Here is a 24973-nt window from a genome sequence, read left to right on the forward strand (position 1 = left end):
TAAGTATTGATTTGTACTAATAGCCCCCGTCAAATGTTGTTAAAGTCCGTAATAGCTTTTTGGCGCAGTGGCAGCTCAGTACACTTACAAATACCAACCCTTTCTTGGAAAATGAAAACTGATATGACTTGCTAAAGGATTACTATACATTATAACTTACACTGGTTTGCAGCGGCGGCGTGCGACTTCCGATGAGTTTTTAGACGAACAATGAACACAAATCACTTCGAACAATTTAGTCGGAAATTTTAGAGCTTTTCGTCAATGATAAATATTATGTTTTGTATCGCATTCCGAAGCCGAAGGATCATCTTTCAGAACAAACAAACTACAAAACAAAAGGGTTGCGCGAGTTAGCGTGATTTTGATTGATGACTTAACGCTTTCGGGTATCGTATAACCTTACACATTACGTATTCCTTTTCTTTCTTTCTTTAAAATATTCTTTTAAGAAGGAGACTTAAGAAAGCAATAGAGATGTCACTTCTGGTAAATTAATGACCGAAGACGATATACATAAGCCGTCAGTAGGCAGAGGTGAGAAATGAAAAAAATTTTGAAATATAAATTGAAATATGAGTTTTGAGTGTCGGAAGACTTTTGAAAATGTATTTTTGTGTGCACTTTAGAATTAAAGTAGTTTCCTTATAGAAAATGTCAATCTATGACGAATTTAAACAATATCTGCAGAAGTGTTCATCTAAGAGAGATTTTGCGAGAATGATTTTCATATCAAAACAGGTTTTTGTCTGTAAGCTCAACATTTTTGTATAGATCTTTTGTTTTACATCCAGAACTAGAAACCTAGAACTACGAAGGACTTTTTTTTAAAAGATAGGCTTTATTATAAAACGAACACTATTTAGGTAGTTGTCATTTTTTAAGGTGTCATCTTTTGACATTTGAAAACTAGACACTATTACAAAGAATAGAACGATACATGCTTCAACGGGCCCTCAAAAGATTTTTTATTGTGCACTAAAGGGTTAAGGAATACCCTACCCTTATAATGATTAAGAATATTGCGAACAATTAGGAAAAGAGGATAGGATTAGAAAGAGGAAACCGATGCAAATTCATTTTGAATGTCTGCACATTGAAATCAGTGTGAAATATTGAGCCTGGTAAAGCGTTCCACATTCACGTAGTGCGGCTAAACAAAGAATCACTGTATACCTACTTTAACGGTAGTCCAAAATTGGGCTCAAGGGTGGAATTGTTTAAGGATAGGAATGCAACTGCCCATTTCACTGAAACATTGTTTATAAAAATAACGATAAAACAATGACTGGTATGAGACCTTACGGCCGGCGGTGTAAGGCATCATCGGAGAAAACTTAAATACTTAGCAGCATTTTTGGCGATGTCAAATATGTGATCACTCCAAAACAGGTGGTTTGTGATGCACATATCTAAGACTAATAGTTGTTCAGTTTCCTCTACGCAAGTAACACTCATGGAAAGTTGCATTGGGGGAGAGTAACGCTTTTGCGACAGTAGACAGCCTTGAGTTTTCGAAAGATTAAATTCTACACAGATCAGAATTTATTGAGCTTATCATACGTCACCGTTGGTAGTGGACATCCGAAGACCAAGGATAAGAATCTTAAAACGAATATGAAAAGCTTAGGGTACTGTCATCAGCGAAACAATTCAGTGGGTTAGAAGCTTCAGTAAAAAAATCATTTATGAAAATAAGGAATTGCGTCGGAGACAAAACGGAGCTCTGGATTGTGTGGATATCAGAGTCGAAGCTGTTTAATGGTATGTACTTGAATTGAAAGGTCCGGTAGGTAATTTCTAACACAACATAGAAGAGATTCATCAATACCAAAAGCACGCATATTTGATAAGAGAGCTCGATGCCAAACCCTATCAAATGCCTATGAAATATCAAGTGCAATAGTCTATCTTACTTTCTCCAAAACGGTGTAAAGATTTGTTCCATTTTTCGGTGAGATAAACCATGAGATCATCAGTGGACCTATTGCTACAAAAGCCATACTACTGGTCATTAAGAAGCTTCTGTACTTCAAGATATTTCTTAAGCTGATAATTAATTAGCGTTTTCATGACCTTGGGAAAAAAAGACGTGAGTGCGATGGGACGATAGTTAGAGGGGGAAGAGGATTTGCCTTTTTAGGGACAGGTTGACAAATACTGTTTTTCATTCCCTTTGGAAAAAACCTGAAGAGTAGGAAAGATGGAAAAATTTACGCAGTATTTTTGCAAGCATTGAAGAACACCTCTTCAGAACAATAGCGGGGATACTATCCGGGCCAGCGGTTCTGTGAATGTCAAGAACTCTTAGTACTCTAGCAACTGTGCGACTGCTAAGGAAGATACGTCGCATAGAATTATTTACGCTTTGAAGTACAGGAGGGGTCATGTCACTCATTTGCAGCATCGAATTAACAGCAAACTGTGCTGCAAGCAAATTGGCACCTTATCAATACAGCTCGAATCAAACCATGATTTTTATTTAGGTTTAATTTTATCATATTCGGGATAAAATTTCTCATTCCTAAAAGAATTAAGTTTGTAACCATATCTGTGCTGAAATCCACTTATGCGTTAAAGTTCCTGAAGAAATCGTTAAGATCGTTCCGGCTTTCTCATATTGCCATACGGTTTTCATAAGGTTTTTTTATTTAACTGGGGTTTTTTGGCGTGAGAAATTAGCAGATATAGTTCGTCAACTTTTTGAAATTCATAAAGATAGGTTTGAAAATTGTAGTACACGTGGCATGATGGTTGGTGCGTTAGACTGTCATGAAAGAGGTCTTGATTCAATCCTTGCCTGTGCCACTTTAATTTAAAAAAGTTAATTTTCGCGGGTACTGCCTCTTGCGAGAGATTGACAAATCCTACAAGAGTAATTCTTGTCATGAAAAAGTGCTTTCTCAAAGTAGCAGTTCGGATTCGGCCTAAAATTGTAGGTCCCTTCCATTCCTGACAACAGTACTCCACACAGGAATGGTTGAGAGTTGTAAGTCACTAGGCCCTGGTTCACAACGGACTGTTGCGCCACCCAATTTATTTAATAAGGTTTGAAAATTTAACAATCACAGTTCGAAAATCTCAAGAATTTTCGGGTTATGATCTTCTTGAAGCATCTAAGTCTTGGCAAGCAGAAACGATACTAGAGAACAATATTTGAGCCCTTAGGGCTAAACTTAGTGATGTGAAGAATCGATACGGTGCTTCGCCCAATAATGCTGAACATATTGCTTTTGTGAACCCTAATTTTGACGAACGTTTAGTTTTGTTGATTCCACGTTGGACTTTGGAATGAGGCGTTCTACAAACGTTACACCTCGTATTTAGTACAAAAACTTCGGTCTTATATCTTAAAAGTTCAGTCAACACAAGAATTCAAGCTGAAGAAAAGGGAAAGTCGTATCTTTGCTAATTAGGTCCTATAAAAAAATGATCACCATCGAAAAAATCTATCTTCTACTTATAATCTTTTTAATTTGCGGCATGGAAAATATAAGAAATGTGGTTAAAAAGCACCTGACTCTCTATTTCTCTTTTTTTTGGTGCGGCTTTTGAGCTGGCGGTTATTCGAAAATGAGAATGCTGTAAATGTTCGAGCCAATTAATTGTAATATCGCGTGACTTTTCCTGATTGTGTTATTTCTAGAAGAAGTGACCATCATTACAAACTGAAATTTTGTGGTTTAACAATTTCAGACTTTGTTCTTTAGGATCATAATATATTGGGTGTTTTAATAAGAGCACAACAAATGTTTTTTTTTTTTAAATAAAACAAAAACGGTTTCGGATATCAATGAAATTCTTCATTCCTGTGAAAGCACGTTCGATGTCATTATGTATGGAACTCAATTTCTTTGACATGGTTACCATGGGCACTCTTGCAGAAGTCCAGACGATGAACCAAATTTTTGACGGTTTACAATCATAAATCAACCGGTACTGCTGCAATTTTACGTTCAATATTCCCACAAAGTTTATCAATCGTCGCTGGCTTATTGGCATAGACTATAAACTTCAGGTAATCCTACATAAAATAGTCTAATCACACGACCCAGGCAACCAAGCGACTGGACCATTTCGTGAGCTAACACATTCTCCAAACTTGGTGTCCAATAAATTGATCATTACATTCGCTGTATGGCTTGTGCCGTAGTTCCCGTTGGAACCACAAGTTGATATTATTCAATCGGGGCCAAAAATATTTGGTTATCATTGAACGGTAGCGATCTCAATTCACAGTAACGTGACGGTCTTGCTCATCGCGGAAGAAGTACGGCCCAATGACGCCATCGACACCGGTATATAAACCACACCAAACCTTAATTTTGTTCGGGATTAAATGATGACTAATGGAGTACGTGTGGATTGCTGCCTGACCTATACCGCACATTTAGTTTCTTGATGAAACCATTCATCCAGAAATGATCATCATCGCCGAAGATGAATTTTCGATGACAATCCGAATAATTTTAAAGTTGTTGCTCAGCCCAATTCACCAACATAAGACGCCTCTGGTGGTCAAGCGACTTCAGTTCTTGCATCAATTTAATATTGTTAGGATGTAGGCCAAGATCTTTTCTTAAAATTAACCACAACAACTTCACAGAGCCACCCAACGCTTGAGAACGACGACGTGTGAGAGACATATTTGGGCTTTCTGTAACTGAAGCCTCAGCAGCAGCAATATTCTCGACACTACGGGCACTTATTTGTGTCACTGATACGGGAACATTTTGTACAGTGCCTGTGGATTTAAATTTGTCCACTAGACACTATATTGTTGATCTAATAAATAAATAAATTGGGTGGCGCAACAGTTGTGAACCAGGGCCTAGTGACTTACAACTCGCAACCATTCCTGTGTGCGAGTACTGTTTTCAGGAATTGTTGATCTGCTAAGAAAATTATGACGATAATAAATTGGACGTAGTGCTCTTAATCTTGAGCCCATTGACTCCGAATTTCAGTAGTAAAATTTAATAATTTTGACTCGTTGTTGGCTCGTTTATCTTTCCATCATGAAATAAAAATCCTTACTAAAGAGAAATGTCAAAAGAGCGTCAAGAAATATGGCGTCTTTTGCTTGCCCTGTTGCTCTACTGTTGTAGCGTCCCTGTTGAAAACCCTGTACTTCAAAATCACTTAAAAACTTAAAGATGGACATTGTGAAGTATTCAAAATATATACAGCCGCAAATGTGCTAACCGTTGAATTGATAGTCATGTAAATGAAATATCTTCCTCTTTATAACAATTACCTTCATAAATAAGCCTCTGCGGCTTTCTTTTAAAAAATTCTCGTTTTTTATATCAAAATGAAACCTCGTATTGGAAAGCCTATACTATTTCTTTCTGAGTCATCATTTTAGAAATTTAGTACACAAATTGACTTTTAAGAATCAGTTTTCATTGTATTTATTCTTTAAATTTTCTTTAACCAATACTTTCGATGTCACACTCAAGTCATGAGTTGCAAGCTTCCGTATCGATTTTACTGCCCTTGTTTATGTATGTATGTTTGATTTTCTTAGACTTAAGTCTCCATCATCCTGTCAAAGTGTCAACATTCTTTGTTAAATGAGTTTATTAGCTGAGTAAGCATTTATTTTTATTTAAAATTCAAAACTTAACTCTTTTATACGAGACTGTAGTACTCGACTAACAATGACATGAAGAAATATTTCACTTTTGTCTTTTTCATTTCTTGCTTCTTAAATTTATTATTATTTGGCAACATTTGTAAGTTTTTATACTGACGTACGAAGAACAATGAACAAATAAAACAAAAATCATAAAATTTTCAACATTTTATGAATTTCTTGGTTTTTAATCTAATTTTTTACCAGTACTCGTAAAGTAATCCCCTCTCAACGAAGAACGAACGACGACGACGACGGGCATAGGGAATATTTATACTTGTCGCATCTGTCTCCTCGTCTTTCATCATTCTGCAGAAAGTCATTATCCAAAAATAAAAACCCGCATCACAGTTAGTTCGCGAATCTTCAACCCATTTAAGGTATAGGTTTATGTTGCTGGTTGATGGTTGCTAGTAACTAAAACCCCCATTATCCATGAGATAGCAGAAGCTTGGAATGCACGATGTCAGAGGACTTAAAAACAACGAAATCCACACAAAAGCAACCCCATGCCAATCCCAACCCTAAACCTATTCCAACCCACTCACCCATCCATCCGTTGACGTGCCATTCAACCATTCCATTTATCTGGCAGCTAGGTATAAACTATACCGCTAGCTCTGTTGAAAAGTCCTCTTCGTCGTCGGTCGGGCGTTTATAGTTGACTCGATCCTGGTGGAACTCGAGGAGTGAGCTGGTGACATTACTAAATGAAGAATTTTATTTTTTTTGTTTTGTTTAAATAAAAAAATTAAGAGAAATAATTTAAAAATCAAGAAATTTTCAAGTAATGAAAGTATACACTTCGCAGAACTGCTGTTTGGTCAAAAAAAGCTGGAAAAAAACACCACAATGTGATGTGAAACAAAACAAAATAAAATAAAAAAGAAGAAAATGTAAAACAGGAAGAAAGGATGATGATGGAAGTGAACTTTTTAATGAAGTTTGTGTTCGCATTTTACTTGGTTTGTTTTTTGCATTTCCTGAACTCATTTAGCATCAGCTTCTTTCTTCTTCTACTCTCTCTTTTCTCTCTCTCTGACACACACTCATTTTCGTCCTTTTGTTTGCAGCTTTTCTTCTGAAGGCTTAAATAGAGTTTCTGAGGAAATGCAAAATAAAAAAGAAAATATTTACATTGTTTTAATTTTTTGTTCTCATTATGAACAAATAATACAAATCTGAAGCGGAGACTTTTCACTGCACTATCACACAACACCATACAATGGGTATAGGAGCGTATTCTACAGGGACACGTGTAATGCAAGGGTTAACAGAGCAACACCGCACTCATCCATAATATAATGCACATCAGACACGATGGTGGTCTCCATGGTTTTCCGTTGTCGTCGTCGTCGTCGTCGTCGTAGTTCGTCAGCGTCCTGTCCTTCGTGGATGGTGGAACTGTAGCGAAACAATTTAATAACATCATGCGTCCTGGTCCTGGTCGTGGTTCTGATTCTGTTCCTGTTCCTGGCCACGAATCAGAACAACACAGGATCTTGGGTCACGTTATGCCTGACGCACGCAAATTGTTATGTATGGCAGTAAATTAAATTTGTTTAACTTTTGTATGCTTAAAAGAATTTGCCTTGATTTTTAAAAGGGTGTTTTTTTTTAATGTATAAAACTTTGAAATGGATGAAACAGGGATGAGGTTTTTTCCAACCTGACATGTAAATTACTCCGTTCGAAAGATATTTTTGTTGGCTTTATAATTTGGATTTGGTTAATTGGCATATGACCACCACGGTTGGCCTGAAGGTTACATTTTCGATGACATATTCCAATACTGTGACAGTTTTTCGGAAATAACACAGCGAACGTTGCCTTCCAAGTGCTCAATTGATTCGGGTTAACAGGCGTAGAATAGCGACTGTCTATTACACACAGAAAATAATAAACGTTAAATCGTAGGTAGGTAGGTAGGTAGAAATGGCGATCTCAAGGCAACCTAGCCTGAGATCCAATTAGCGCTGTTTTGATACCAAAAACTCGTTTGACCTTTCATTAAAAGGGATAGATTGATAGAGAAGATTCATAGCGATTATGTTAGAGCCATTTTGTCGCATTGAGAAAAAAGATTAGGTCTCTAATCTTTGTCTCAGATAGCTCATCGAGTTCTTGAAAGAATGCTTTTCCAAAGCATTTCATTCTGGTGTTTACCAAAGCAGGACATTTGCAGAGGAAATGGATTATCGTTCACTTTCTCTTTGGTCACTACAGTTACGGCAAAGGGTGTTGTAAGAGATACCCAACTTCTCTGCATGAACTCCTATAGGCCAATGTCTGGTACAAACCGCAGCAATCCTGGCTATGTCTTGCCTTGGCCTGCATAGAAGATCGTTTGTACGGGTTTTGTTTTAGGTGGGCCATATCTTCCCAGATATAATACAGTTGGGTAAATTGCTCCACCTTCGGTTTGATTCAGTTTGGTAGACAGAAAAGATTTTTCCCTTCATAGCACCAAGAGGAATGTTAACCATTTCCGCAAGTGAGCTATGAAGGGCCGATCCTTGCCTGGATAGCTCGTCAGCCCGTTCATTTCCCACGATACCACTATTGCTCGGAACCCAGATCAGGGTGACACCGAGGTTTATATTAAGGTTCGCAAGCTTATCGCGACATTGCTGGACCAATTTAGATAAGGATATGGCCGAGTTAATGGCTTTGACAGCTGCCTGACTGTCTGTAAAGATAGACACATTAGGTTTTGGTTGCCAGCAGTTCAGCCTGAAAAACGCTAGCAAAATCACTAAGCCTAAAGGATTTGGAAAAGATCCCAGAACCAACTCCGCACTCCATCTTTGAGCCGTCAGTAAAGATGGCAATCGACACGATGTCATCCTCCCAATCTTCTCTCGATGGGAAAATAACCTTAAAACCCTTACTAAGGTTCAAAGTAGGAGTGCAGTAGTCAGTGTCTACCGAGATAATATCTGAGGGAATTAATTTCGTAATGTTGCTGTGACCATAAGGTTGTGACAACCAGCTGTCTGATTCCTTCAGCCTAATAGCGCTGCAGGAAACTATGTATTTAATAAAAAGGTCGATTGGTAGAATATCAAAAATAACATTTAAGGCGTCCGTTGCATGGCCCCTGTGGTGCCACGCAAGCTGTTCTCTGAACCTTCTTTAGCTTATTAATGTTATAGGCTTTGCTAAGAGCAGGCCACCACACAATCGAACCATATGTTAAGATAGGGCGTACTACGGCTATGTACGTCCATAAAATCATCTTCGACTGAATTCCCCACTTTTTGCCGAAAGTTTTGCTGCAGGCGTAGAAGGCAACACAGGCCTTCTTAACCCGTACTTCAATATTTTGTTTCCAGTTTAGTTTAGGGTCGAGTATAACTCCCAAATATTTTGCACTGGAAGACAATGATAGGATTTGACCATTAAGTCGAGGTAGCGTGAAGGGCGGTACTTTAGTTTTGGTGGTAAAGAGCATCAGTTCAGTTTTACTTTGGTTAACTCCTAGTCCACAACTAATGACTCAGTTGCTTACTTTCTTCAAAGCTGACTCCGTGATTTCACTAATCACAGAGGTGTACTTTTCCGACACCAATAGCACCAAATCATCCGCGTAGGCTACCGCCTTCACTCCACATCACTCTAATTTAACGAGAATTGTATTCATGACCAGAAGCCATAGAAGAGGCGAAAGAACACCACCCTGGGGTGTTCCCCTACTCACGTGTTTTGTTGCGATTGTATTGCCTAGAGAGGCTCGAATCTTCCTACCACTGAGCATGGAAATAATCCATTCTCGAATGAAGTCATCTACGCCGAACTTAACGAGCGATTCTTTTATGGATTCTTCTATGTCTAGGAAGGTTGCAAGAGTAAATTCTTTATAATGGATTGTTTGTTCTACAGTTTTTTTTTTTTTTTTAAATTCATTTTTATTTATTCAATCTTAAACCTATCTTAAAGCTAGACAAAAATTCATAAAACTAGCCTAATTATCCATAACTTACAACTAACTTAATGGTCCCATACGGACACTCTAAGCTAAACTATAACACTAATTACTAATGCCTTTCGGCCTTAAGATCTATTTTACTTCAATTAAAATTTTATTTGTTTTGTTTTTATTAGAAAATTTTGAAAAAACTAATATCAATAACCTTTTTTTATTTATTTTTACTTACAAACTACTTAACATAAGGTCCTTAAATAAAACTTAAAAACTAACTTAAACTACCTATTCTACCTATAAACTACTTAAAACTAGAACAACCACAGCAGCTCTCTAACGTTTTTTGTTTTTATATTTTACTGTCTTTTTTGTATGGTTTTTTTTTTTTTAATTTTTTTTTTATTCCATGTTTTTTTTTTTCTTTGTTTTTTTTTGTTTTTATTTTTTTTTTTGTTTTTTTTTTTATTTTTATTTTTTAATTTTTTTTTTTGTATTTTTTTTGTGCCACCATGCCTATTCTACTTAAAACTAAACCCTAAAACTATAAAACAAGTATGTAAGCCGGCCAAGGCTTAAAAACCCCATCCCGACTACCCACTATCAAGTGCCGATTGAAGCCACCAAAACTGGTTCTCCTGCTTCACCCTATCAGTTCGGTCCCGTTCGGACACAGCCCTACTGAACCGAAGGAGCTCTGCTCCACCTTGTGCCATGACGTCCCGATTGTACGGGAGTCGCCTATCCACGGTTCTTCGTCTGACGTGGTAGATTAACGGAACTGCCAATCTATCCTGTATCAGACCGCATTTGTCTAAAAAGAGGAATGCCTCTGGTGGAATGAACCCGCTCAAGCGTGCACTTTCAAAATACTCGTCGTTCGGATAGAACGCCCCGAAAATTAAATTGTTGGTCGAAGACATAGCTCTTGCAATGTGACCTCGAACGAGTTTTATCACGAAATTGTCAATTCTGTTGATTCGAGCCCCGTTGTATAGGACCTCGTTGGAATAGTAATGCACATAAGAAGATTCGGCTGTTCGATATAAGCCGGTACAGCGTCGTAAACACTGCCGCTCGAACACCCGAAACTTCTCCATCTGGGAAGGGGCAACGTTGAACCACACAGGACAACCATAAACGATCATTGGCCGTATGAGGGCCATGTAGCAAATTACCTTCACTCTGGGGTCAAGCCGACTGCTAAAAAACAGTCGTTTCGTCAGAGCGAAGGCTCCTCTGGCCCTGGTCAGAGCAGCATTTATATGTCTGTCGAAATATAAATACTGATCTAACCAGATACCGAGGTACATCACTACACTTCTGCTCGCCAATGGCTGCCCGTGAAGATCAACGATGACCATCTTGCGCCAATTCTTACACGTATCCCTCGTGGCCCTAGCCAACGGAGTCCGGAACAGAATTGTCTCTGACTTCTGGACATTTATTTTCAGTTTCCAGTCGTCGCAATATCGCTGAATCTTGTCGAAATCACGCTGCAAGAGAATTCTAATAACCTCAACCTTTCGGGCCGTTCTGTACGCAATTAGATCGTCGGCGTACGCAATTGCCTTTGTAAGACTACCTATCAGATCGCTGGTGTAAATGCTGAAGAGAATCGGCGAATTCACCGCTCCCTGTTGAAGACCATTTTTAATTGCAAATGTTGTAGTAGAAGTTACATTGCCACTTTTGACAACAAACTTTCTACCGTTAAGCATATCATAAAGTATATACAACAATGGCTTGCTTATGCCAAGCCTGCTCAGTTTTAGGTAAAGACCCTCTAACCATACGGTGTCAAAGGCCTTTTCCAAATCAACCAGAACAGCACCTGTGCATTGTTGTTTTGATTTATTCCATTGGATATCAGAAACGAGTTTAGACGCAGCATGAATTGTGTCATGACCCGCCTTGAACCCGAACTGTTTATCCGGAATTATTTTGTTGTCCGCAGCCCACTTAGTCAGAGCCCTATTAATGATCTTTTCGAAAACTTTGCTGATGCTCGGAAGAAGACTTATCGACCGAAGATTTGACGGGTTGGAGTTGTCCTTTCCCTTTTTCGGGAGAGGATGAACCACAGCGGTCTTCCAATGCACTGGATAATATGCATTATTCAGTGCATTATTGAAGAGCGTGGTGTATATGTCAATTGCTTCCATCGGTAAATGTCTTAGTACAACGTTGGATATACCATCGACACCTGCTGACTTTTTGTTTTTTATTGAATTGAAGATGAGCTGAAGCTCAACCTTCGTCACTAACAAGGGACTTGGTCCTGTTTGCTCGGCGATTATGGCATTTGCCAAGGAATCGTCATTGAACCGCATGAAACCGCGGTTCTCAGATCGCCATTGTGTCATATCATTTCGAAGGTAAAAGTGATTAAGTAGGGCTCTGTTTTCCAGGTCGTGGTTGGGGCGAATGCTAACATTCACCTTGTACACTTGCTGGAAAGCAGCTCCCACCGCCTCCACTTTTTCCTTCGGATCTTCAATTATATAAAAGTCATCGTCAAAGATGGCTTCTTCTGGATCTATTTGCGCTGTCATGAGTACGTCTCTGTTTTCTTCGGTTCTTTGGAGTTTCAGACTCGGAAGGTCATTGTCGTTCTTTTTTCTGAATATTTTGTTGATTTTGGGGAACATACTAGGGTCGCTCGAATTAACTGACCGGATCTTGCGGTCCCAGTACTTGTTAATTGATAGCCTGTAGTTCTCCTTAATCAACAGATTGACATTTTTTATTGACGACTTCAGTGTCCTAACCTCCAAGTCGTGTGGGTCTGTAAGTCGTCTGTACAAGTTTTTGAGTCTTGTCAGTAAGCCACTCTTGTGCTTTCGCAGTGCGTCAATTGTCGCGTTTCTGTAAGCGTCCATTTGGTCCCGTTCTCTGTACTTTGGAATTGTCCGTTCCATCGTTCGTTTTATTGTTTCGTCCATCTGTTGTAAATGTTGGTCAATCTCTGTATTTGTCAGGTTTCTGTTGTTCGGTGGGGCTATGTCACTCGAACGAAGTTCTCTCGCTAAGGCGTTGGTGAAACGAGGCCAACGCATCTTACTGTAATTGTAAGAGTGCGTTGCAACGTATTCCTCCAACTCTACGCGTTCGTTCGGAATCTGCATTACAGCAGCCAGTCCGCAGTGATCACTGTCGTACTCGACTGTCCGTAAGCAGTTTCGAGGGTGATTACCCACTTTGTCTGTTACTGTCAGTCTAGTGTCGTATAGCAAAAGATCCAGAAAGGAGCCGCTTCTTGGATACGATGGCTTTTCGGTAGCCAGCAGGTCGACGCCATATTCAACGCTGTAAAGATTCATCAAATTAAAAAGATGATTACCTCTCGGATTACTATGTTGATTTCCCCAATCTTCATGTTTTGCGTTCAAATCACCGGCCAAGATGAAATAGTTTTCTTCCAAGCTCAGTTTCAGTTCCCTAAAAAGAATATCGAGTTCTGAAGCAAAGTAAGTAACCTGCGGAGCTCCAGCCGCATAAGCCGCAATCATATACATCCGCTTCCCTTGAGTGAGAGAGATGCATACAACGCAAACTTCTAGCGTCTTGAGCTTTCGCAATTCATTGTTGTATATGACTTTATAATTAATGCCTTTTCGTATAAAGAGAGCGACACCACCCCCTTGAGTGGAGTCGGGCCGGTCTCTTCTTACGATATTGTAATTTTTATGAGTCAATTTGTGTTTGTGGTTTAGCTTAGTTTCGCTAGCCATAAACACATCGGGACTGTAGTCTGTCAACAATTGGAACATATTGGCTCTTCGTTCAATCCTAATCAGTGAATTTACATTCACAGCTAGGACTTTAAGGCGCGTCTCCGGCAGCGCGCCCATTATGATCTAAATTGCGCCAGGCCAGGCAACAAAGAGTAGAGATGATCTACCCTTTTGCCTTGCTCCTTTATCTGACTTTGCAGTCCTGTTAGTTGACCTTGAATGCTCAACAACAAGGCTACAATGTCAGGCTGCACCTCTGGTGCCTTAGGCACAGGGGCCTTTGGGGCAACCGTTGGTGGAGCCTGTCTCGTGTTCCCATTCCCTGACACCATTTGGGCGTAGGAAAATTTGGGATCTACGAATTTTTGTGTTGGAGCCTGTCGACTAACTGTTCGACTTTTTTCGGCTTTTTGACTGGCCTGTTTCTGTTTCATTTGTTGGACCTTAGGGCAACCCCTATAGTTAGCCGGGTGCCCTTGGTTTCCACAAAGGACACACTTGAGCAGGGTCAAATCCTCAACCCGCTCATTCCCCAGCTTGCACTCTCCTTCTTTGTGGGTTTCTCCGCACCTCACACAACGCAACTGCATATTGCAGTTGGCATTGGCATGGCCAAACCTCTGGCACTTCGTACATTGTAGAATGTCGTCGTGCCTTTTTAATGTCTCCCAGCGTACAGCTTGATTGTCGAGAGTTGTGATTCTCTCGACACTATTCAAACTGCTTTGGGGCGATAATGTTACGAGGAACATTGGCAGCTTATAACCCCCTCGTCTTGACTTCACCGTAGTGAAAGGCTTGACCCCGATAAAATCGAGATCGTCACTGGCTTTTTGGCGGAGCTCAGCTAAGAGCTCCTCCGGTTCCGTGCAGGAACTTATGCCCTTCAGAAGGACCGTCTTAAACTTTTCACTTTTTGGCGTGTAGCTGAAGAACTCAGCTGTGGCCTCTTTTAACAATTCTTTCACAAGCTTGTATTCGGCCAGTGAGAAGCACTGGACCGAATAATTCTTTTCTTTTTCGCTTAAGAGTTTAATTAAAAATTTGCCCTTAGTGGCCGACTTACATAACTGTTTTATGTCGTCCAGGTCAACTCTATGAGTTCTTATCGGTGGTATTTTTTCTTTCTTGGGCTGTGGTTGTTTCTGTTGTTGCTGCTGCTGTTTCTGCTGCTGTTGCTGCTGCTGCTGCTGTTGTTTCTGCTGCTGCTGTTTCTGCTGCTGCTGTTTCTGCTCCTGTTGTTGCTGCTCCAATGCTTTAGTTGAGGTCGATGGGCCCTCAACATTTGGGCCTGTCACTGCTGAAGGCGGTTTTTTCTTTTGCTCCGCTCCTGTGTTTTTGGTAGCGGGCTTGGTTTGTGGTTGGTTTTGCTGCTGTGGTTGTTGTTGCTGTTGTTTTTGCTGCAGTTGTTTTTGCTGCAGTTGTTTTTGTTGCCGTTGAGCTGCCTCTTGTTGTCGGCGCGCCTCTTGTTTTAATTTTAACTGGCTGAGGAGGGGCTCCATTTCCTCCTTGAGCTTTCTGAGGTTTTCCTCGAATTGGCTTATTTGTGCTTGTTTGGCTTGCAGGGCCTTTACAAGCGTTGTCTCCTCTTGGAGGTCCGCCTCTACCTCCAAAGCCTTCGTTGTCGGCGGGACTGGCTCTGGCTCCGATATGATTAAATGCATATTCGGAGACCTGAAGAGCCCCTCTCCACCTTCGGAAACATACTCTGTTTTCTCAGACTCGGCGTAGTCTGAGAACTCACTCTCGGTGGTAATTCCTCCCTTACCACCTTCCATTTCTCTCCTCATATCCCGCCGCTTAGCAGAGTTGGCCCTCTCCACTTTATTTGGGCTATGTTTTTTGATTTTTCTTTTTTTGTTGGTTGTTATTTTCATCCATTGGTCAGTTGCCTGACCTGATGTTGTTGCAGTTGCTTGCGGTACCGCTGCTGGCACCACCGCAACATCGAACGATGTGTTGGCAGAGGTATCTTTCGATACCCCCGCTTTCTTCTCCTTAACCATTTGCTTCTCTTCCCAACTAATAAAGTCCACAATTTCTCGGTTGTGAAAAAAAGCAATTAATTTTTTGGTAGACTCCGACTGGGACTCGAACCCACGACCCTTGGATCTGCCTTCGGACGCCACCTCCACTAAGCTATCGATTGTTAATTTCTTTGGTGGCAAACTGCCAACTTTACTTTTTAAATATAACTTGCACTAATTTAACTTTGAAATAAAATATGAAATACACTTCTTTACACTTTGGAAGTCAAAGAACGACTGATGACGAGAACCGATATTTTCATCGTGGTATGGTCGTTGGCGAAAACTTACCTACCTGAGTTCCACCTAATCAATCTTTATCAATTACCTTTTCTTAGAAGTATCTTTTACTTTTCAATCTCCCAGTCATGGTTTTCCCACTGAAAACACTATTCTACCTGGTTACCTGTACGAAAATACATGTTTGCAGACATTCAAAGCAATAAAATTACTTTTTTACCTGTTTACCTGTAGAAAATATAATTTTCACCTGTGTTTTGCAGAAATTCAAGGTAATTTATGGTTTTTCAACTGAAAACGCTGTCTTACCTGCTCACCCTGTAGGAAAACACGCCTTTTACCTGTATTTGCAGGCATTAAGGACATTTTCAACAAAACGTTGCATACCTTGAGGGGCACTGATAAGAAAAAATCAAAATTCATTTTTTTCACCTTTTTAGACCCTAATGTACACAAAAACCTCATATTTTCAGTTCCCATAAGAACATTCATCGTTTGATAAGATTTCCAAAGCCGCAGTACCATGTACTCGCACACAAAAAAAAAATACCTACAAAAATATTTTTTTTAATGTTGAAAAAACACCATTTAGCGTCGCTGGAATGAGGCCGGAATATTTTTTATATGCAAAATACTTGATTTGGAAGGTTTAAAGTGTGTGCAGAAGACCTTTGTGCAGCAAAAAGGCACGCGTGCCAACAACACGCGGTGTTCCCAAGCGGTCCCCCATCTAAGTACTAACCGCGCCCGACGATGCTTGATTTCGGTGATCGGACGAGAACCGATATTTTCATCGTGGTATGGTCGTTGGCGAAAACTTACCTACCTGAGTTCCACCTAATCAATCTTTATCAATTACCTTTTCTTAGAAGTATCTTTTACTTTTCAATCTCCCAGTCATGGTTTTCCCACTGAAAACACTATTCTACCTGGTTACCTGTACGAAAATACATGTTTGCAGACATTCAAAGCAATAAAATTACTTTTTTACCTGTTTACCTGTAGAAAATATAATTTTCACCTGTGTTTTGCAGAAATTCAAGGTAATTTATGGTTTTTCAACTGAAAACGCTGTCTTACCTGCTCACCCTGTAGGAAAACACGCCTTTTACCTGTATTTGCAGGCATTAAGGACATTTTCAACAAAACGTTGCATACCTTGAGGGGCACTGATAAGAAAAAATCAAAATTCATTTTTTTCACCTTTTTAGACCCTAATGTACACAAAAACCTCATATTTTCAGTTCCCATAAGAACATTCATCGTTTGATAAGATTTCCAAAGCCGCAGTACCATGTACTCGCACACAAAAAAAAAATACCTACAAAAATATTTTTTTTAATGTTGAAAAAACACCATTTAGCGTCGCTGGAATGAGGCCGGAATATTTTTTATATGCAAAATACTTGATTTGGAAGGTTTAAAGTGTGTGCAGAAGACCTTTGTGCAGCAAAAAGGCACGCGTGCCAACAACACGCGGTGTTCCCAAGCGGTCCCCCATCTAAGTACTAACCGCGCCCGACGATGCTTGATTTCGGTGATCGGACGAGAACCGATATTTTCATCGTGGTATGGTCGTTGGCGAAAACTTACCTACCTGAGTTCCACCTAATCAATCTTTATCAATTACCTTTTCTTAGAAGTATCTTTTACTTTTCAATCTCCCAGTCATGGTTTTCCCACTGAAAACACTATTCTACCTGGTTACCTGTACGAAAATACATGTTTGCAGACATTCAAAGCAATAAAATTACTTTTTTACCTGTTTACCTGTAGAAAATATAATTTTCACCTGTGTTTTGCAGAAATTCAAGGTAATTTATGGTTTTTCAACTGAAAACGCTGTCTTACCTGCTCACCCTGTAGGAAAACACGCCTTTTACCTGTATTTGCAGGCATTAAGGACATTTTCAACAAAACGTTGCATACCTTGAGGGGCACTGATAAGAAAAAATCAAAATTCATTTTTTTCACCTTTTTAGACCCTAATGTACACAAAAACCTCATATTTTCAGTTCCCATAAGAACATTCATCGTTTGATAAGATTTCCAAAGCCGCAGTACCATGTACTCGCACACAAAAAAAAAATACCTACAAAAATATTTTTTTTAATGTTGAAAAAACACCATTTAGCGTCGCTGGAATGAGGCCGGAATATTTTTTATATGCAAAATACTTGATTTGGAAGGTTTAAAGTGTGTGCAGAAGACCTTTGTGCAGCAAAAAGGCACGCGTGCCAACAACACGCGGTGTTCCCAAGCGGTCCCCCATCTAAGTACTAACCGCGCCCGACGATGCTTGATTTCGGTGATCGGACGAGAACCGATATTTTTTTTTTTTTTTTTTTTTTTTTTAAATTCATTTTTATTAGTTCAATCTTAAACCTATCTTAAAGCTAGACAAAAATTCATAAAACTAGCCTAATTATCCATAACTTACAACTAACTTAATGGTCCCATACGGACACTCTAAGCTAAACTATAACACTAATTACTAATGCCTTTCGGCCTTAAGATCTATTTTACTTCAATTTAAATTTTATTTGTTTTGTTTTTATTAGAAAATTTTGAAAAAACTAATATCAATAACCTTTTTTATTTTTACTTACAAACTACTTAAAATAAGGTCCTTAAATAAAACTTAAAAACTAACTTAAACTACCTATTCTACCTATAAACTACTTAAAACTAGAACAACCACAGCAGCAAATCTAACTATCTTACATTTTTGTTTTTCATATTTCGTTGTCTTTTTTTTTTATATTTTTATTTTTTTTTTTATGTTTTTTATTGTTTTTTTTTTTTTTTTTTTTTTTTTTTTTTTATTTTTATTTTTTTTTTTTTTTTTAATTTTTTTTTTTTTTCGTGCCACCATGCCTATTCTACTTAAAACTAAACCCTAAAACTATAAAACAAGTATGTAAGCCGGCCAAGGCTTAAACCCCATCCCGACTACCCATTATTAAGTGCCGATTGAAGCCACCAAAACTGGTTCTCCTGCTTCACCCTATCAGTTCGGTCCCGTTCGGACACAGCCCTACTGAACCGAAGGAGCTCTGCTCCGCCTTGTGCCATGACGTCCCGATTGTACAGGAGTCGCCTATCCACGGTTCTTCGTCTGACGTGGTAGATTAACGGAACTGCCAATCTATCCTGTATCAGACCGCATCTATCTAAAAAGAGGAATGCCTCTGGGGGAATGAAGCCGCTCAAGCGTGTACTCTCAAAATACTCGTCGTTCGGATAGAACGCCCCGAAAATTAAATTGTTGGTCGAAGTCATAGCTCTTGCAATGTGACCTCGAACGAGTTTTATCACGAAATTGTCAATTCTGTTGATTCGAGCCCCGTTGTACAGGACCTCGTTGGAATAATAATGCACATAAGAAGATTCGGCTGTTCGATATAAGCCGGTACAGCGTCGTAAACACTGCCGCTCGAACACCCGAAACTTCTCCATCTGGGAAGGGGCAACGTTGAACCACACAGGACAACCATAAACGATCATTGGCCGTATGAGGGCCATGTAGCAAATTACCTTCACTCTGGGGTCAAGCCGACTGCTAAAAAACAGTCGTTTCGTCAGAGCGAAGGCTCCTCTGGCCCTGGTCAGAGCAGCATTTATATGTCTGTCGAAATATAAATACTGATCTAACCAGATACCGAGGTACTTCACTACACTTTTGCTCGCCAATGGCTGCCCGTGAAGATCAACGATGACCATCTTGCGCCAATTCTTACACGTATCCCTCGTGGCCCCAGCCAACGGAGTCCGGAACAGAATTGTCTCTGACTTCTGGACATTTATTTTCAGTTTCCAGTCGTCGCAATATCGCTGAATCTTGTCGAAATCACGCTGCAAGAGAATTCTAATAACCTCAACCTTTCGGGCCGTTCTGTACGCAATTAGATCGTCGGCGTACGCAATTGCCTTTGTAAGACTACCTATCAGATCGCTGGTGTAAATGCTGAAGAGAATCGGCGAATTCACCGCTCCCTGTTGAAGACCATTTTTAATTGAGAATGTTGTGGTAGAAGTTACATTGCCACTTTTGACAACAAACTTTCTACCGTTAAGCATATCATAAAGTATATACAACAATGGCTTGCTTATGCCAAGTCTGCTCAGTTTTAGGTAAAGACCCTCTAACCATACGGTGTCAAAGGCCTTTTCCAAATCAACCAGAACAGCACCTGTGCATTGTTGTTTTGATTTATTCCATTGGATATCAGAAACGAGTTTAGACGCAGCATGAATTGTGTCATGACCCGCCTTGAACCCGAACTGTTTATCCGGAATAATTTTGTTGTCCGCAGCCCACTTAGTCAGAGCCCTATTAATGATTTTTTCGAAAACTTTGCTGATGCTCGGAAGAAGACTTATCGACCGAAGATTTGACGGGTTGGAGTTGTCCTTTCCCTTTTTCGGGAGAGGATGAACCACAGCAGTCTTCCAATGCACTGGATAATATGCATTATTCAGTGCATTGTTGAAGAGTGTGGTGTAAATGTCAATTGCTTCCATCGGTAAATGTCTTAGTACAACGTTGGATATACCATCGACACCTGCTGACTTTTTGTTTTTTATTGAATTGAAGATGAGCTGAAGCTCAACCTTCGTCACTAACAAGGGACTTGGTCCCGTTTGCTCGGCGATTATGGCATTTGCCAAGGAATCGTCATTGAACCGCATGAAACCGCGGTTCTCAGATCGCCAATGTGTGATATCATTACGGAGGTAAAAGTGATTAAGTAGGGCTCTGTTTTCCAGGTCGTGGTTGGGGCGAATGCTAACATTCACCTTGTACACTTGCTGGAAAGCAGCTCCCACCGCCTCCACTTTTTCCTTCGGATCTTCAATTATATAAAAGTCATCGTCAAAGATGGCTTCTTCTGGATCTATTTGCGCTGTCATGAGTACGTCTCTGTTTTCTTCGGTTCTTTGGAGTTTCAGACTCGGAAGGTCATTGTCGTTCTTTTTTCTGAATATCTTGTTGATTTTAGGGAACATACTAGGGTCGCTCGAATTAACTGACCGGATCTTGCGGTCCCAGTACTTGTTAATTGATAGCCTGTAGTTCTCCTTAATCAACAGATTGACATTTTTTATTGACGACTTCAGTGTCCTAACCTCCAAGTCGTGTGGGTCTGTAAGTCGTCTGTACAAATTTTTGAGTCTTGTCAGTAAGCCACTCTTGTGCTTTCGCAGTGCTACAATTGTCGCGTTTCTGTAAGCGTCCATTTGGTCCCGTTCTCTGTACTTTGGGATTGTCCGTTCCATCGTTCGTTTTATTGTTTCGTCCATCTGTTGTAAGTGTTGGTCAATTTCTGTATTTGTCAGGTTTCTGTTGTTTGGTGGGGCTATGTCACTCGAACGAAGTTCTCTCGCTAAGTCGTTGGTGAAACGAGGCCAACGCATCTTACTGTAATTGTAAGAGTGTGTTGCAACGTATTCCTCCAACTCCACGCGTTCGTTCGGAATCTGCAATACAGCAGCCAGTCCACAGTGATCACTGTCGTACTCGACTGTCTGTAAGCAGTTTCGAGAATGATTACTCACTTTGTCTGTTACTGTCAGTCTAGTGTCGTACAGCAAAAGGTCCAGAAAGGAGCCGCTTCTTGGATACGATGGCCTTTCAGTAGCCAGCAGGTCGACGCCATATTCAACGCTGTAAAGATTCATCAAATTAAAAAGATGATTACCTCTGGGATTACTATGTTGATTTCCCCAATCTTCATGTTTTGCGTTCAAATCACCGGCCAAGATAAAATAGTTTTCTTCCAAGCTCAGTTTAAGTTCCCTAAAAAGAATCTCGAGTTCTGAAGCAAAGTAAGTAACCTGCGGAGCTCCAGCCGCATAAGCCGCAATCATATACATCCGCTTCCCTTGAGAGAGAGAGATGCATACGACGCAAACTTCTAGCGTCTTGAGCTTTCGCAATTCATTGTTGTATATGACTTTATAATTAATGCCTTTTCGTATAAAGAGAGCGACACCGCCCCCTTGAGTGGAGTCGGGCCGGTCTCTTCTTACGATATTGTAATTTTTATGAGTCAATTTGTGTTTGTGGTTTAGCTTAGTTTCGCTAGCCATAAACACATCGGGACTGTAGTCTTTCAACAATTGGAACATATTGGCTCTTCGTTCAATCCTAATCAGTGAATTTACATTCACAGCTAGGACTTTTAGGCGCGTCTCCGGCAGCGCGCCCATTATGGTCTTAGTTGCGCCAGGCCAGGCAACAAAGAGTAGAGATGATCTACCCTTTTGCCTTGCTCCTTTATCTGACTTTGCAGTCCTGTTAGTTGACCTTGAATGCTCAACAACAAGGCTACAATGTCAGGCTGCACCTCTGGTGCCTTAGGCACAGGGGCCTTTGGGGCAACCGTTGGTGGAGCCTGTCTCGTGTTTCCACTCCCTGACACCATTTGGGCGTAAGAGAATTTAGGATCCACGAATTTTTGTGTTGGAGCCTGTCGAACTGTTCGACTTTTTTCGGCTTTTTGACTGGCCTGTTTTTGCTTCATTTGTTGGACCTTAGGGCAACCCCTATAGTTAGCCGGGTGCCCTTGGTTTCCACAAAGGACACACTTGAGCAGGGTCAAATCCTCAACCCGCTCATTCCCCAGCTTGCACTCTCCTTCTTTGTGGGTTTCTCCGCACCTCACACAACGCAACTGCATATTGCAGTTGGCATTGGCATGGCCAAACCTCTGGCAGTTAGTACATTGTAAAATGCCGTCGTGCCTTTTTAATGTATCCCATCGTGCAGTTTGATAGTCGAGAGATGTGATTTTCTTCACACTACCAAAACTGCTTTGGGGCGATAATGTTACCAAGAACATTGGCAGCCTATAACCCTCCCGCCTGGACTTCACCGTAGTGAACGGCTTGACCCCGATAAAATCGAGATCGTCCGTGGCTTTTTGACGGAGCTCAGCTAAGAGCTCCTCTGGTTCCGTGCAGGAACTTATGCCCTTCAGTAGGACCGTCTGGAATTTTTCGCTCTTAGGAGTATAGCTGAAGAACTCAGCGGTGGCCTGTTTGAGCACTTCTTTAAGTAGTTTGTATTCGGCCAATGAGAAGCACTGTACCGAATACCGCTTTTCTTTTTCATTTAGAATATTAATTAAAAATTTGCCCTTAGTGGCCGACTTACATACCTGTTTCAAGTCTTGCAGGTCAACCCGGTAGGTTCTAATTGGTGGCACCTTCTCCTTCTTGGGCTGTGGTTGTTTCTGGTGTTGCTGTTGTTGTTGTTGCTGCTTCTGCTGCTGTTGTTGCTGCTTCTGCTGCTGTTGTTTCTGCTGCTGCTGTTTCTGCTGCTGTTGTTGCTGCTGCATTGCTTTAGCTGAGGTCGATGGGCCCTCAACATCCGGGCCTGTGACTGCTGCTGGCTTCTTTTTATTTTGCTCCGCTCCTGTGTTTTTGGGAGCGGGCTTATGTTGTGGTTGTTTTTGCTGCTGTAGTTGTTGTTGCTGTTGTTTTTGCACTGCCTCTTCCTTTCGGCGCGCCTCTTGTTTGAGTCTAAGTGCAGTGAGGAGGGGCTCGATTTCCTCCTTCAGCTTGTTGAGGCTTTGCTCGAACTGGCTGATGGCTGCCTGTTTGGTTTGCAGGGCCTGTACCAGTTCGGTTTCATCCTGGAGGTCCGCCATTACCTCCAAAGCCTCCGTTGGCGGCGGGACTGGCTCTGGCTCCGATAGGATTAAATCCATATTCGGAGACCTGAAGAGCCCCTCTCCACCTTCGGATACATATTCAATTTTATCCGACTCGGCGTAGTCGGAAAACTCACTCTCGGTGGTAATTCCTCCTTTACCACTCTTCATTTCCTTCCGCATGTCCCGCCGCTTAGCAGAGTTGGCCCTCTCCACTTTATTTGGGCTATGTTTTTTGATTTTTCTTTTTTTGTTGGTTGTTGTTTCCATCCATTGGTCAGATGCCTGACCTGATGTTGTTGCAGTTGCTTGCGGTACCGCTGCTGGCACCACCGCAACATCGAACGATGTGTTGGCAGAGGTATCTTTCGATACCCCCGCTTTCTTCTCCTTAACCATTTGCTTCTCTTCCCAACTAATAAAGTCCACAATTTCTCGGTTGTGAAAAAAAGCAATTAATTTTTTGGTAGACTCCGACTGGGACTCGAACCCACGACCCTTGGATCTGCCTTCGGACGCCACCTCCACTAAGCTATCGATTGTTAATTTCTTTGGTGGCAAACTGCCAACTTTACTTTTTAATTATATCTTGCACTAATTTAACTTTGAAATAAAATATGAAATACACTTCTTTACACTTTGGAAGTCAAAGAACGACTGACGAGAACCGATATTTTCATCGTGGTATGGTCGTTGGCGAAAACTTACCTACCTGAGTTCCACCTAATCAATCTTTATCAATTACCTTTTCTTAGAAGTATCTTTTACTTTTCAATCTCCCAGTCATGGTTTTCCCACTGAAAACACTATTCTACCTGGTTACCTGTACGAAAATACATGTTTGCAGACATTCAAAGCAATAAAATTACTTTTTTACCTGTTTACCTGTAGAAAATATAATTTTCACCTGTGTTTTGCAGAAATTCAAGGTAATTTATGGTTTTTCAACTGAAAACGCTGTCTTACCTGCTCACCCTGTAGGAAAACACGCCTTTTACCTGTATTTGCAGGCATTAAGGACATTTTCAACAAAACGTTGCATACCTTGAGGGGCACTGATAAGAAAAAATCAAAATTCATTTTTTTCACCTTTTTAGACCCTAATGTACACAAAAACCTCATATTTTCAGTTCCCATAAGAACATTCATCGTTTGATAAGATTTCCAAAGCCGCAGTACCATGTACTCGCACACAAAAAAAAAATACCTACAAAAATATTTTTTTTAATGTTGAAAAAACACCATTTAGCGTCGCTGGAATGAGGCCGGAATATTTTTTATATGCAAAATACTTGATTTGGAAGGTTTAAAGTGTGTGCAGAAGACCTTTGTGCAGCAAAAAGGCACGCGTGCCAACAACACGCGGTGTTCCCAAGCGGTCCCCCATCTAAGTACTAACCGCGCCCGACGATGCTTGATTTCGGTGATCGGACGAGAACCGATATTTTCATCGTGGTATGGTCGTTGGCGAAAACTTACCTACCTGAGTTCCACCTAATCAATCTTTATCAATTACCTTTTCTTAGAAGTATCTTTTACTTTTCAATCTCCCAGTCATGGTTTTCCCACTGAAAACACTATTCTACCTGGTTACCTGTACGAAAATACATGTTTGCAGACATTCAAAGCAATAAAATTACTTTTTTACCTGTTTACCTGTAGAAAATATAATTTTCACCTGTGTTTTGCAGAAATTCAAGGTAATTTATGGTTTTTCAACTGAAAACGCTGTCTTACCTGCTCACCCTGTA

The 24973-nt window shown here is 40.5% G+C and overlaps 1 protein-coding gene and 3 non-coding genes across 4 annotated transcripts in view; all 4 read right to left on the bottom strand.

Annotated features, from left to right (window-relative positions):
• Positions 1-24973, bottom strand: part of LOC129941273 (axoneme-associated protein mst101(2)-like) — a 130929-nt gene that overhangs the window by 99742 nt on the left and 6214 nt on the right. Inside the window, exons 2-3 of the mRNA XM_056049865.1 lie at positions 23338-23637; positions 14732-15319 (exon numbers count right to left, since the gene is read on the bottom strand). Of these exons, the coding sequence (XP_055905840.1) occupies positions 14732-15319; positions 23338-23637 (888 nt within the window). The remainder of the gene's footprint in view (positions 1-14731; positions 15320-23337; positions 23638-24973) is intronic.
• On the bottom strand, positions 16258-16376 carry LOC129943666 (5S ribosomal RNA). Its single transcript, XR_008781374.1, has one exon. It is a non-coding gene; the product is annotated as a 5S ribosomal RNA (ribosomal RNA).
• LOC129943667 (5S ribosomal RNA) lies at positions 17029-17147 on the bottom strand. The gene has a single exon (XR_008781375.1). It is a non-coding gene; the product is annotated as a 5S ribosomal RNA (ribosomal RNA).
• On the bottom strand, positions 24573-24691 carry LOC129943668 (5S ribosomal RNA). The gene has a single exon (XR_008781376.1). It is a non-coding gene; the product is annotated as a 5S ribosomal RNA (ribosomal RNA).

Source organism: Eupeodes corollae, chromosome 1 (assembly GCF_945859685.1).
Source record: "Eupeodes corollae chromosome 1, idEupCoro1.1, whole genome shotgun sequence".
NCBI classification, from domain to species: Eukaryota; Metazoa; Arthropoda; class Insecta; order Diptera; family Syrphidae; genus Eupeodes; species Eupeodes corollae.